This window comes from Vombatus ursinus, unplaced genomic scaffold (genome assembly GCF_900497805.2).
Source record: "Vombatus ursinus unplaced genomic scaffold, bare-nosed wombat genome assembly UNPS02011369.1, whole genome shotgun sequence".
NCBI classification, from domain to species: domain Eukaryota; kingdom Metazoa; phylum Chordata; class Mammalia; order Diprotodontia; family Vombatidae; genus Vombatus; species Vombatus ursinus.
The window spans coordinates 6,506,745-6,518,756 of NW_020951147.1; the positions used below are offsets into that span (position 1 = coordinate 6,506,745).

Genomic DNA, 12,012 nt, shown 5'->3' on the forward strand with positions numbered 1-12,012 from the left:
AATCAGAAACTCCCGGACCAGCAGGGACCCGGGAGGCAATCTAGCCAATCCCCCTCGTCATTGTTGTTGTTTAGCCGTGGCCGACTCTGTGACCCCATTGGGGGTTTCTTTGGCAAAGATACTTGAGTGGTTTGCCATTTCCTTTTACAAATGGGAAGACAGGGTTAAGTGACTTGGCCAGGGTCACACAGCTAGTAAGTGCCTGATGCTTGAATTGAACTCAGGAAGATTCCAAGCCCGGTGCTCTAGCCACTTCGCCACTGGTTGCCCTGCCCCCATCATACTACAGATGACAAAACTGAGGAGTGGGAATCAAAAACCAGACCAAGAAAACCAGTTACTTAAACCAAAGGAGATTTCTCTCACTTAACTAGTGACTGTTTATTGCCCCAGGTCACATAGGTCAAGGAAGGCGCTGAGATTTGAACCCAGGTCCTCTGAGTGATCCGTCCAATCCAAGCCGTTTGTGAGCTTTGGCCTCCCCGAACCCCCTGAGGGACCCCATCCAGAGCCACAGCACAGCGCATACACCACAGCCCACCCCACCTCCGGCCCGGCCCGGCCTCGGGCCCCTAGAGGTGGGAGAGACAGAAGACAAAAGGAAGCGGCCAGAAGCCTTCTCTTTTATTGAGCCAGGCCAGGAAGCCCAGGCGTGGGGACCTAGGGAGAGGAGACAGGCAGGAGAGCTTTTAGAGAAGGGGGAGCGAGAATCGGGAGCCCCAGTTCCCAGGATGCCCCCATGGGGAATGGGAGCTCTTTGGCTAAACGAAAACCGGGAGGGTGGAGAGAGGAGCAGGGGAGTACGAGGGAAGCCCGAAACAAGGATCCGTGGGCGGGAGAAGGCAGTGCCGGCCAGTCCTTCCCCGTGCCCAGCCCCGGACTACGCGAGTTCCTTGTTTGGGGGGCGGCCGGAGTTCCGGGGCCGGGCGGGTTTCCTGGGCTGTTTGAGGCCGGCTCGGAGGTTGCGGGGGAGCACATCACCCCGATCGCTCTGCGTGTCCGACGACTCGTCTATGAAAGCGAAGTTCTCTCCAGGGTAATCCAAGGGCGCAGAAACAGAGGTTGTGAGCGGCGAAGAAGGTGCCTCCACCTTCTCCTGGCTCTGCGGCCTCGGTCCAAGCTTGGCAGGGGGCGCCTGGGGTGGTCCGGAGCTTGGCTTCTCCGGCAGTGGCGGCCGGTGCGTTATCCGCGCTGTCACGCCGCCTGTCCAGCTGGCTGCGTGAGCGGTAAGGCCGCCCATCTGCGGGGCGAAGAGAGGGTTGGACGGAGTGCAACCGCAGTGTTGCTAGGGGGGAGGGGGCGGGGTCTGCGCCTGGGCGACTTCAAGCGCTTTAAGCATCCTATCTGAACCTCCTAACCGACGTGCTCCAGGCATTTGCAGAGAAGGAGCTAAAGAAGCTCTGCGACATTGGGTGCCTTACCTAAGGCGGCCCAGCTTAATGTCAGAGGCGGGATTAGAACCCAGACCTCCAGAGTCTCAGTGGCTTGTCTCCTGAGACCATGGCTAAGGATTCAAAAGCCAAACAGTCCCTGCTCTGCTCAGTTTCCGTTGTCTAGTGTTGGGGAGGTAGGTAATAAACCAGACGGGTGTGCCCCCCAACCCCCAGCCAGGGTTGCTGTGAGAAAGAAATGTTTTGAAAACAAAGCTCTAGCGGAGGAGATTGGGGGGGGGGGGGAGAAGAGTGATTCTTAGCGCGTGAGAGTGGGTGATGTCTCCCGTGACACTAACAAGTTCCTCGAGAGCCCTGGTTGCGCCTCCCTGGAATCCCTGCTGCTGCTGGGCTCCCAGGCCAGTACCCTGCACACCGAAAGGCTTGCCGGGGGGTAACGTGGGTGTACCTCTGTTTGGGTGTGGGAGGGAGGTCGTAGACGAAAAGCGCCTCCCCGCCCGCCCCGTCGGAGAGAGCAGCCTCCTACCTCAGCCCGAGTGCGGCGCGACACGACCCGGAGCCAGTTCCCTATCATGGTGAGGATGGAGGCGAAGTAGGCGAGGCCCATCAGAATCCAGAACCAGACAATGGGCTGGTAGGCCAAGAACTCCTGCTCAGGGTTCGCGCCTGGGGGCAGCCGTCGGAGTTGGGGTCGGGCCGGGCGAAGCCGCTGCGGACCGGCTGCTCTCCTCCCCTGCCCCTCGCCCCCAGGGCGCGAACTTGGTCGAGCTTCCGCTCCCCTGCCCGCCACCGGCCCTGCCACCATCTGTCCACGGCTCCGGGTACGAACAGCCGGGTCCCTCCCTCCCTGGCTCGGGCCTCTCACCCACCGGCCACGAAGTCCCCGAAGCCCACGGTGGTGAGCGTCACGATGATGAAGTAGAGGGCCTCCAGGGTGCTCCAGCCCTCGGTGTAGCGGAACACGAACATGGGCACCAAAACGAAGAGAAGACAGCCAACCAGGAGGAAGAGCAGCGCCGAGAGCGAGCGTACCATGGCCGGCTGGACCTGCCACTTCTAGGGGTGGGGGAGGGGGCGTGGTATAGAGAGAGCCCCGCGCGAGTCAGGCTGGGTCCAGAGGCATCGAGTTCCTTAGATTAGACAGCCCCTAGGCCAGCCGTCCCTTTTTACAAAGGGGAAAGCTGAGGCCCAGAGAGGGAAGAGCTGGCCATCATCCAAGATAAGAGAATCTTAGAGTACCCATTTTGTTATGAATAACCCTAACTCCCCTTTCTCTCAGACTTTCAGGTCTCTGAAGCACTTTCCTCACAATTTCCCTACAAAGTTTGCTACCCCCATTTTACAGATAAAGAATCTGAGACTCAAAGGAACTGAGAGCTCAACAATTGGGGGTGGCACATCCCCATTAGGTGCCTCTGACTGCTCCAAACACCCTCTGGGATAGGGATGCAGAGGAAGCCATGGGGGGACCCGACAGGGCCCCAAATGCATGGCCGCTCACCAAGAAGATGGCTTCCACGTGGCCAATGCCCCGGCGCAGGGTAGAGCCCAGCTTGTCACCGACCCCTGCCAACAGCATCCCGAAAAGTGGGATCCCCACCAGGGCATAGAAGATGCAGAAAAGGCGAGCCTCGTCCGTGTGCAGGACCATATTCCCATAGCCTGGACGAAAGTGAGGATCAGCCCAGGGTCCAGGCCAATCCACCAAGTCACCTCCTCAGTGCCAACAACTAAGGTCTGGGAGGAGGAGACAGCCTGGACCCTTGGGAAAGCCCCAACCAGCCTAGACTGGCCCTGAGGAGGTGAACAGAGCTACCCTAGGACCAGGAAGGTGGGGAGCAGTCTGCACCAGGAACTGGAGGTACTCAGGAGACTTCCTCTAATTTTGTCCCTACTTTAATTGGCCCCAGCAAAGGTGGGGGAGGAGACGATCAGCCCCGGTAAAGAAAACAGATGCGTAGAGAGAGTCAGGGGGCTGCTTGGCCCTTGGCAGGAAGAAAGGGCCCCTGAAGAGCCTGGGCTCAGGCCCCTTAGGTAAGTGCCTCTTCCCTCTTCCCTTCCTCTCCTCCCCCACTCTTCCTGATTGCCTGACCCTGGCTCTGCTGGTGATCTATCACCCCAGTGACCCCACACCACCCCTGCCCTGCACACCGATGGTGGTGACAATGGTGCCAGCGAAGAAGAAAGCACTACCCAGGTTCCAGGCTGAGCGGGAGATGTTGGTGAAGTAGTTCCCAGGGTCTGCACCCATGGCCAGGTCATTGGCCACCTGCTACAGGATGGAAAGGAAGGGATTAAAGGGTCGCCAACATGCCCCGTCCCCTGCCACATCCACTGGAGTCTGACTCCCCTACTTTCTGAGTTTCTCCAAACCAGACCCTGCCTCTCCTCAGCTTAGGAGATGGATGACAGCTTAGAGCTGTCCCAGTCCAGCAGCATCTCCTGAGGTCCAGATGAGGGAAGGGATTTGAGGGGATCTTAGAGCTGGTAAATACCAGGTGTTCTAGCACCCAATCATTTCTGCTAAGCCAGTCTTCCATAAGACCAGCTGGTCCCCTTCAAAGCCTACCTCTCCTTCCCTCATAGCTCCTCCCAGGTTCACAAACTTAGCTTCTCCCCCAGAGCTTTGACTGCTGCCCATCCCTCTTAGCTCTGCCAGTTTGAAGTGGGCTGCTGCAGCCCCAGCATCACCCTTCCTATCTGTCAACAGTGGCTCAGCAGCCACGTTACTCACAGCCTTCCTACCCCAGAAATCCAGAATGATTCCACCCCCATCTCCAGGCTCTGCTCCTCAGTATTTTTTCAAGATATACAGCATTTCCATTGCAATGAGGAAAATGGGTCACTTCTCTCTGTGGTCTGTGTAGAAAGCCCAGGTCCTGGACTCTTGGAGAGCATCCTCAGCACTCCAGAGATTCTTCTTCTGATAGCGGATCCCTACCCCGAACCCAGCTACACTTCCCAACACACACATACCTTTTTCCACCAAAGCTGCTCCACTCTCCAGAATGGACTGGATTTTCTCAGCCCCCTGTGGGTGCATCTTGACTCTAGTATTCCTCAAGCCCAGAGCAATGGGGGAGAGTGGAAGGAGTTGGGCATAGATTTTTAAAAAATCATTTATTGCAGTTTAATCTTAGTTTTAAATGACTTGAGTCTGGAATTAATCAAAGGGAAGAAACCTCCTTGGTGCACCCCCACTTCCCAGCCCTCTCCTCCAAGCAGAGACCTGTTGAGGTCTCCCCGGGGTCTCAGCCTAACACCTAATGTATTGGTAAGTTGTGACAAAGCCTTGGGGCGAAGGAGAAGCAGAAGAAGATTCCCTTCTAGGGTCTAGCTGTACCTGCCTGCCTGATGCATTTTGTTTTCAAACCCTCCCCCACCCCTTTCCTGGGCCCCTGCTCCCCTTTTCTTCCTCAGTACATTTCCATCCATTGATTGTTTGGGTGTGTTAGAAGATAAAGAGGAGAATCTTCCTCATTCAGCTCCCACCTCTGAGCTGGGGAACGGCCTCCCCCAACCCATACCACCAGCTGAGTTCCCAGAAAGAGGTCTTATGGTTGACTCACTCCGAAGTTCCACTGAAAATGTACAGGCCTCATTCAAAAATCCTGGGGCCCTCGTGAGCCCCTAGTCTCCTCCTATGGGCACCACAGCATGGCATGAGCCAGGCGGTGGTCTCCCCACTTCATGCCCCCCCCGCCCCCCCCCTCACCTCTATAAAAGCCTGCAGCATCGTCAGGTTAACGCAAGGGTGTGCCTGAAGGAACTTTTCTCGGGTCCTTCCCAAATTCGTTTGAGTTTGCTGTTCCTTTGGCAGCTCCAGTGCCATGAACACCAGGGCTCCTGACATCAGGTAGAGCAGCACTAGAATCAGCAGTGCCAGGAGGGTGGTGGGTTTCATGGCACAGCCTGAAGATGTGCAGATGTTCTGCTGGGAGCTCCGGGTTTGCCCCAAGTCTTCTGGTCACAGTGGTGATAAGCATGGACACTGAGGACAGGGAGGGGGTATTACAGAAGAATCTGCCTGATGCCAACTATGCCCCTTCCCAAAAAGCAATTCCCCCAACTTCCCTGCCTGTGCCCATTCCTTGCCCCCACATTTCCCTCTTGGAGCCCCCTTTTGCATTTGTCCTGTGTTTCTGCTGTTCTTCGTCCCCATGCTGCCCCTCCATAGATGTCCCAGTGTCCACACCCCACTAGTCCTGGGTCCTCAGTTCCCCCACTCCTAGGACTAATCTCGTCCCTCTGAGCTGTACTCATTGCTAATCTGTGCCCAATTCCTCTGCCTCTCTTCTCCCTTCTCCTCGCCTGCATCATTCCCCCTTCCCTTACCTCCTCTGCCCCTTTCATCAGCCCTGTTCTCGGGGCTCCGTTATAGGAGGAGAGGGAGGGAAAAAGAGGAGATGGAAAGGGGGGGAGAAGAAGGAAGAGGAAACAGACTGGGAGAAGGAGCCAGACAGGCTGGAGGGAGAGGGGCAGAGGGCGAGGATAAGGTTGACAGCTAGGAAGAGGTGGAGGGAGGAGGAGGAAGAGAATGGGAGATGGAGAGGAGAGGAAAGGAAAGAGCAGGGGGCTGAATGGAGAGACACCGAGAAGGGGAGAGGGAGGGAGACTGAGACCAAGGGCGTTAAGCAGAGCGGAAAAGGAGGAATGCAGCAGGAGAGAGTAATGAGGAGCTGCAGAGGAGGCGGCTTCGCGGGAGGGAAGCAGGGAGGGACAGAGAAGCCTCGGGGAGCCAGGGGGAGAGGGAGGAGCCCATCGCAGAGAGGCGAGCCCTCCAAGCCCCCGGCCCCAAGGCTTCCTCCTCCGGCTGCCGCTACACCTGGCCTGGCCCCGCCCTGCTCCGTGTCTGGCTGCAGCATCCTCTCGCAGACGAAGCCGGGCGCCCCACTTGGCCAGGGGCGGGGGAGGGGTACGGGAGCCTGGCCGAGCTGGGAACTTGGTCCGAGAGACCCCTAACGGCGGGTGCAGAGCTCCTCCTCCCCAGGGGCACCGCGCACGAAACTCCCCGCACCCCCGCCTCTGTCCCAGGGTTTCAAGGAACAGCCGCAGGGCGGAGTCCAGCAATGCGGGAGGCGCCCCCACGGGAGGGAGAGGAGCGGAGAAGGGCGGAGAGGGGCTCCCGCACAGCCAGAACCTTCGACCCCGCGTGGGAGGAGGGTGGGCAAGAGGTTCTGCCGGTCCCAGTTACTGGAAGGCTCCCAAGGGAGGGCGTGACAGCTCCCGAGGGACCCACAGATGAGCTTGTCGGGGACCGCAGTGACCACAGGAGCTGCCCCGCAGACAGCGCCCCCAGCCCACGGACCATTGGAGGTGGGGACAGACGGTTAAACGGAGCACCCCAGCGCACGCGCGTCCACGCACGTCCCACACGCCACCTTCTCGTGGGCTCATCCACACAGTCACCAATTGTCCACTCGCATACTCACGCCACACGTTCAGATTCACGCAGGTAGCCATTCGCCATTCTCACGCACCACACACACACACACAAAATATGGTCACCGTCCCTCCCGCCCCACCCCACCGCCAACACTCACGTTCGCACGGAGACACACGCGGTCTCCTGTGACCCTCGGCACCATCCCTAGGAGCTAGAGACCAACCTGTGAACCCCGGACCGTCCCTGGCCCCCTCCTACTGGTTGCCAGCCTCTTCTCCTGCCCCCGCCTGCCGCCTCGTTGCCTTGCAGACGCGTCTCGAAGTCCCAACTGTGTGCAGCAGCGGCGGGGGCGTGGGGAAACCGGGGCTGGGATTGGGACACCCCGAGAGAAAGCACCCTCCTCCAACATGGGAACATGCTAGCTAACCGTGACTAACCTTTTCTGAGCTGGCCAGAGGCAGACCCCCACTTCCCCACCTTTCCTGCCCCTGCCCCCCATGCCTTCTCCAGGGCTACTGCACTCCATTCATCGCTACACCCCTACTGCCGTCAGGATTGAGCCCCTTCCTTAACTCGATCTGACCCTAGGCTAGCTGTCTTACAGCCGTGCCTGGCTCAACAATGGACAAAACCAGGACAGGCATTAACTTCTAGAGGAGAGGGGTCAGTAAAGTGCCCAAAGGAAATAAACCAGTGTACTCAGCTGGCACTACCCAGCCAATCTTGGGCCCTTGGGGACAGACAAACCCCTCTGTTTAGCATTTTCAGCAGGGCCCTGGCCTAAGTACAGGGTGGGGCAGCAGGGACCAAGCTAGGAGGGACCCAATGAACACCAGAGGGGCTTGGCTCTCCAGCTCTCCGCACTGCCATCATTTCCCAGAAGAGAGCACCTGAGAGGAGGGAGACAGGGCCAGCGGCCAGGCCAGGCTGGGATGGATGCCTCATCCTCCCAGTGGGTGACCTCACCTGCTCCATAGGTTGTGCAAGGTAGTGTTCCCTCAGGGTTAATATGTAACATTTGACCCTGAGTCTTAAGGCTCCAAACTCAGCCCTCTTCCCATTGCCACCAATCTGCTACCCAACATTTCCATGGGTTGCCTGCACCCATCCATCCATCCGGGGCCTCATCCCTTTTCTCCCTGCCCCTGGCTCCTTCTGGAAGCTCTTTTGTTCCAATTCCCTTAATTTGAAGAGGCTAATGGTTCTTTAGCTGCTCAGCCCTTGACCCATTGATCCATGGGGCCCTTCCACCCTGAAGAACCTTCCAAGGTCTAGACAGGCCCTGATTTCAGTGTCCTCATTGGGGACAGTCAACCCCACCCCCACCACCACCACCACTATGGAGCCCTGCAGATTGACAGGGACCTGGAACTCCTTTGAACCAGAGTATTCTATCCTTCCTCAGAAGGGGAGATTCGAAAGAAGGCCCACTTTAGTGAAGAGGCCCACCCACTACCTCCCTTTGACGGTTCTTACTCCTGGGCCCTCCAAATTCCAGGAAGCTGAGACAGGGAAGGATCCACTGACCCTCCCCCACAAGAGGCCCTTGTTCCAAGGATAGGAAGGAATCATTGGAGATCCAGAGACGAGGGGGGAGAGGACCCTGACTTTGGAGTCAGGGTCGCTGCCAGGTTCCAAGCCCAGCTTTGCTAGTCACCCCCCCCCTTTTCTGGGCTGGACCAGCGTCAGGGCCTGGAAGTCAAGTCTGAGTCGAGAGGGCACAAACACCAGACCATGGCTCCAATGGGGGCATGGGCACTGTTTATTGAGCAGCAGGCACAAGAGAGGTAGCAGGCTCCGTGTGGCGGACAGTGCCGCCCCCAGCAGGAGGCAGAAGCTCACTACAAGGGGCTGCTGAGAGGCCAGACTCAGCACTACAAGCTGCAGACGGGCAGGGGTGGGGCAGGGGCGGGGCAGGGCAGAGGTCAGGGCCGCCATGGGGCTGCGGAAGGCAGGCAGGCAGGGGGGCACCCCCAGGAAGCAGGGAGCTCAGGTCTGCGGGGTGGAGTAGAGGCTGTGGTGATGGTGGCCGGCAGGCCCGGCCACCTGGGAGAAGAGGAGCGGTGTGCTTCGACTCTGGCTGCCCCCGCACCAACCGGGCTCCCGCCCAATAGCACCGTACCAGCTGCCAGCCCCCAGGCTCCCCGACAGGCTGCAGGGAGAGACGGGGGGTCTGAACACACAGGCCCCAACAAGCAATGGGCTAGAAAGCAAAGCAAGATGGGACTTGGAGTTCCTCAGGCAGCAGGCCAGAAGTGCCCCAGACCAGAGAAGCTGGGATCCTCGACCTTTATCCCAAGGTGAAAGGGCAAGGGGCAGTGGGCAGGATAGCGATGGCTACCAAAGCAGGGAGACCAGAGGTGGCAGCGCCCCCAAAGGATGGTGTATGACAAGCCCTGAGCTCCCTATGGACAAAGGCATCCTGGCCCCCCTCACACAAGGCCCCAGCAGCCACTGCAATCTCCACGGCACCCCATACCTGGTGCTCTCTCCCCGGCTGTGCTCCCATGGTCCTCCGTCGTCTTCACGATGTCCAGCCCGGTCAAAGAAGTAGGAACGGGAACCGAAGACCTGCCCGTTGATGATCCGGCTGGTGCTCTTCAGGAGGAGGCCAGAGGAGGTTAGCAGCTCCGTGCGAGCTCTCCCAGCCCCCATCAGGTGCCCCTGGCCCCCACGGTGGACCTCGGGAGGGTGGGCAAGGGAGGAGCTTACCAAGTCCTGCGGGGGCCGGTGTACCCGAAAGAAGCCAACAAGCAGGGTGGTGGGCAGCAGCTCCCACACAAAGAGGATGAGGCCAAAGACCAGGTAACCTTTGTCCCCTAGATCATTCACCAGGTCAGCCTGCCGAGGGGGAGAGGAAAGGGACCCATATCGGACGGGGGACTGAGAAGGCAGACGAGGCGACTGCCAAAGACAAGATTCAGAGGACAAGGAGGACCCCCGGCAGCTCACCCACCTGGTCAGAGACGTTGTACCAGTCATAATCGAAGGAGTCCAGCCGGCTGTGGGGGGCCAGCGCCAGGGCTGCCAGGTTGTAGCAGGCTCGGCTGGCATAGAGCAGGACCATGGCCCCGCCCATGGCCGCAGCCTGGCACACACTGGTCCCCTGGACACACAGAGAAGTGTGCTTACTTAAGTCAGGCTTCTTGGGTCTGACTCAGCCCCCTATCTGGTGGCTCCAGCTCTCTGCCTAGGCCCCACTCAGCCCAGAAGCAAGCCTAGAAGCCCATGAGCCACGCCCCTACCTTGGCCTCCAGGTAGATGCTGGTGGAAGGGGCACGCCGGGCCACCAGGCAGAGGCAGGCAGCCAGAGAGAGCGCACAGATCACGAAAAGCGAGTCGCTCACCAGCACTCGCACCAGCAGCAGGGCCCAGGGCTGTGTCCGGCGCCGACGGGACAGCATGGCGCACAACACGTTCACCAGCAGGAACAGCAGCGAGGCCCCAACGAACGCCCCCCGCACGGCCAGCCTATGGCCCACAGGCTCTGGTCAGTCCCCTCCCCAGCTCCCCGTTACGTCAGCCGCGTGGGTACCCCCACCCTTCAGACTGGAGCAGCTTCCCAAGCTGCAGTGGCCAAGCCTCTGGGGACAGGCCTTGGCCACTGACCTGCAGGCCCCATGGGAGCCAGCAAGGACCTCAGGTGCCCTCCATGCCATGAGGAGGGCACCAGGTGGGCATCACCACTGCAAGTGATGAAGCCATCCCAATAGAGTCCCCCGTTCACATTAGTCTCACAACCACCCCGTCTGGCCCATTGGGCAGGAACGGGACGAACGGCCATCATGCTGACCCACCCGCTCTTGGGCCTTTGGCAGGAATACTCACAGGCCCCGGCTCATCTCCGGGTGCTGCTTTGTCTTTGCCTTGAACACCACCTAGGCCAGAGGGAGGATGCGTAAACGACAGCCCTGGCTGCGGAACCCTGGAGCCACGGCGCTGACAGCAGGGCCACAGTAGGGGGGCCCCTGACCCCACAGCCAGAGTAGGGGCCTTAGCACCTGGGGGCGGGCTGTGTTCGCGGGGCAGGCCGCCTACCTTCGCCCCTTCCCTCTCCCTCAGCCCCCTCTCCTGCCCTCAATCCCGGGCATTGATACCTGGGCAAAGTAGAGGTTCATGAGTGTGAGGGTAAAGAACTGCAGGCAAACAGGGCAGCAGTAGAGCAGCCAGAAGGGGAGGGGGCCCAGGCGGTTGGCTCGAGCCGTGTCTCGGAAGTAGAAGGAGAAGAGGGTGGTGCGCAGGGCGGCCCAGAGCAGGCACAGAGCCAGGAACACCGTCTGATAGCTGAGCCGCTTGTGTCCATAGAGCAGCACCAGCCAGAGCTGGGCATAGACCGAGAGGAAGAGCAGGCCGTACAGCGTGGTATAGGCAGCAGTCAGCCCCAGAGTCACCGCCGGGGGTAGCGCAGGCACCAGCCCTGCAGCGGGCACCAGCCCGGACAGGTTGCCCTCCATGCCAAGCAGTGGCGGCCTGGGAAGACAGGACGAATCAGACAAGACAGAGCTTAGGAAAGTTGGGCCTGGGAGGAAAGGTTAATAAAGATTAGGGCAGAGCAGGGCATGCAGGGGAGGGCAGGGTTCAGGCTAGCTCCCTCTCCCCCTGCGTCCCCGCTGCCCTCAATCAGCTTCTCCTTCCTTGCAGATGAAGGGCAAGGCTTGGGATGGCTCAAACCACTACTTGGGCCCAGGAGGCACGGGAAGGGAAAGGGGCTGGGGGCCACGCTGGGTGCGGTCCTGCCTGGGCAGCCCTGGCTTTCCCACCTTTCTGGGTAATCCCTGCCCGGAGCAGACCGCCAGACTGCGGGAGGTCCTTCCTCCCTCCTGCCTTCCCAGCCAGACCCAGGTGTCCTCACCTCCCTTCCCCAGGATCAGGGATCTCTCTCTCCTGGGTCTGGGGTCTCACCCCCAGCGGGATGAGTTGGGCCACAATTCTAGGGCCCCTGCGGGCTTGGGAGCGAGTCCATCTATCCCAGCCAGTGGGAGGGGTTGGGGCGTCTGTCACAGACTCAGGTCTCCCCCAGAGTCTTTGGGGGTCTGGAGGTCACCCCGGGCTAGGACGAGGTCTACAGCGTTCTGGCCGGGCTGGAGTCTCGGGGGTCTAGGGTGTGTCTCTGCCAATGACTCCGCCTGGGTCTCTGGGACCTATGCGCGCCCCTCAGCGGTCCGGGGGCCGCCCCCTCCCAGTGAATGTGGGGGAGGGGTCCGCTCCGCCCCCGAGGATCAGAGAGCTCTCGCC

At 59.9% G+C, this 12,012-nt stretch overlaps 2 protein-coding genes across 7 annotated transcripts; both read right to left on the minus strand.

Moving 5' to 3' along the window:
* Nucleotides 1-384: 384 nt before the first annotated feature.
* KCNK4 (potassium two pore domain channel subfamily K member 4) lies at nt 385-5,320 on the minus strand. Of its 3 annotated transcripts, none has more exons than XM_027856054.1 (6): nt 5,107-5,320; nt 3,543-3,663; nt 2,893-3,053; nt 2,261-2,447; nt 1,918-2,057; nt 385-1,240 (listed from the first exon to the last, which is right to left on the minus strand). In XM_027856054.1, the coding sequence occupies exons 1-6, from the start codon at nt 5,293-5,295 to the stop codon at nt 881-883; spliced, it is 1,158 nt and encodes a 385-aa protein (XP_027711855.1). In that variant the 5' UTR covers nt 5,296-5,320; the 3' UTR covers nt 385-880. The 3 variants fall into 3 exon arrangements, with proteins under 3 accessions (XP_027711855.1, XP_027711857.1, XP_027711856.1); XM_027856056.1 differs by lacking the exon at nt 5,107-5,320 and adding an exon at nt 4,368-5,070; XM_027856055.1 differs by lacking the exon at nt 5,107-5,320 and adding an exon at nt 4,137-5,070.
* GPR137 (G protein-coupled receptor 137) lies at nt 5,265-11,810 on the minus strand. Of its 4 annotated transcripts, none has more exons than XM_027856051.1 (8): nt 11,630-11,716; nt 10,875-11,247; nt 10,606-10,655; nt 10,023-10,248; nt 9,734-9,883; nt 9,490-9,618; nt 9,257-9,375; nt 5,265-5,382 (listed from the first exon to the last, which is right to left on the minus strand). In XM_027856051.1, exons 2-8 carry the CDS (start codon nt 11,229-11,231, stop codon nt 5,292-5,294), a joined length of 1,122 nt encoding a protein of 373 aa, XP_027711852.1. In that variant the 5' UTR covers nt 11,232-11,247; nt 11,630-11,716; the 3' UTR covers nt 5,265-5,291. The 4 variants fall into 4 exon arrangements, with proteins under 4 accessions (XP_027711852.1, XP_027711854.1, XP_027711853.1 ...); XM_027856053.1 differs by lacking the exon at nt 5,265-5,382 and adding an exon at nt 8,517-8,929 and having other exon boundaries at nt 11,630-11,810; XM_027856052.1 differs by lacking the exon at nt 5,265-5,382 and adding an exon at nt 8,517-8,980 and having other exon boundaries at nt 11,630-11,810.
* Between the last annotated feature and the right edge of the window lie 202 nt (nt 11,811-12,012).

Bases quoted from the DNA above. Each gene is read 5' to 3' on its own strand.
- KCNK4 (XM_027856054.1), bottom strand. From the start codon at position 5,295: ATGAAACCCACCACCCTCCTGGCACTGCTGATTCTAGTGCTGCTCTAC. The intron at 3,664-5,106 runs GTGAGGGGGGGG...TCCATCCTGTAG, and splicing joins TGCTGCAGGCTTTTATAGAG to CAGGTGGCCAATGACCTGGC. The intron at 3,054-3,542 runs GTGTGCAGGGCA...ACTTTCGTCCAG, and splicing joins CACCATTGTCACCACCATCG to GCTATGGGAATATGGTCCTG.
- GPR137 (XM_027856052.1), bottom strand. From the start codon at position 11,231: ATGGAGGGCAACCTGTCCGGGCTGGTGCCCGCTGCAGGGCTGGTGCCT. The intron at 9,884-10,022 runs GTAGGGGCGTGG...CTGTGTGTCCAG, and splicing joins GCATCTACCTGGAGGCCAAG to GGGACCAGTGTGTGCCAGGC. The intron at 9,619-9,733 runs GTGGGTGAGCTG...CCCCCTCGGCAG, and splicing joins GGTACAACGTCTCTGACCAG to GCTGACCTGGTGAATGATCT.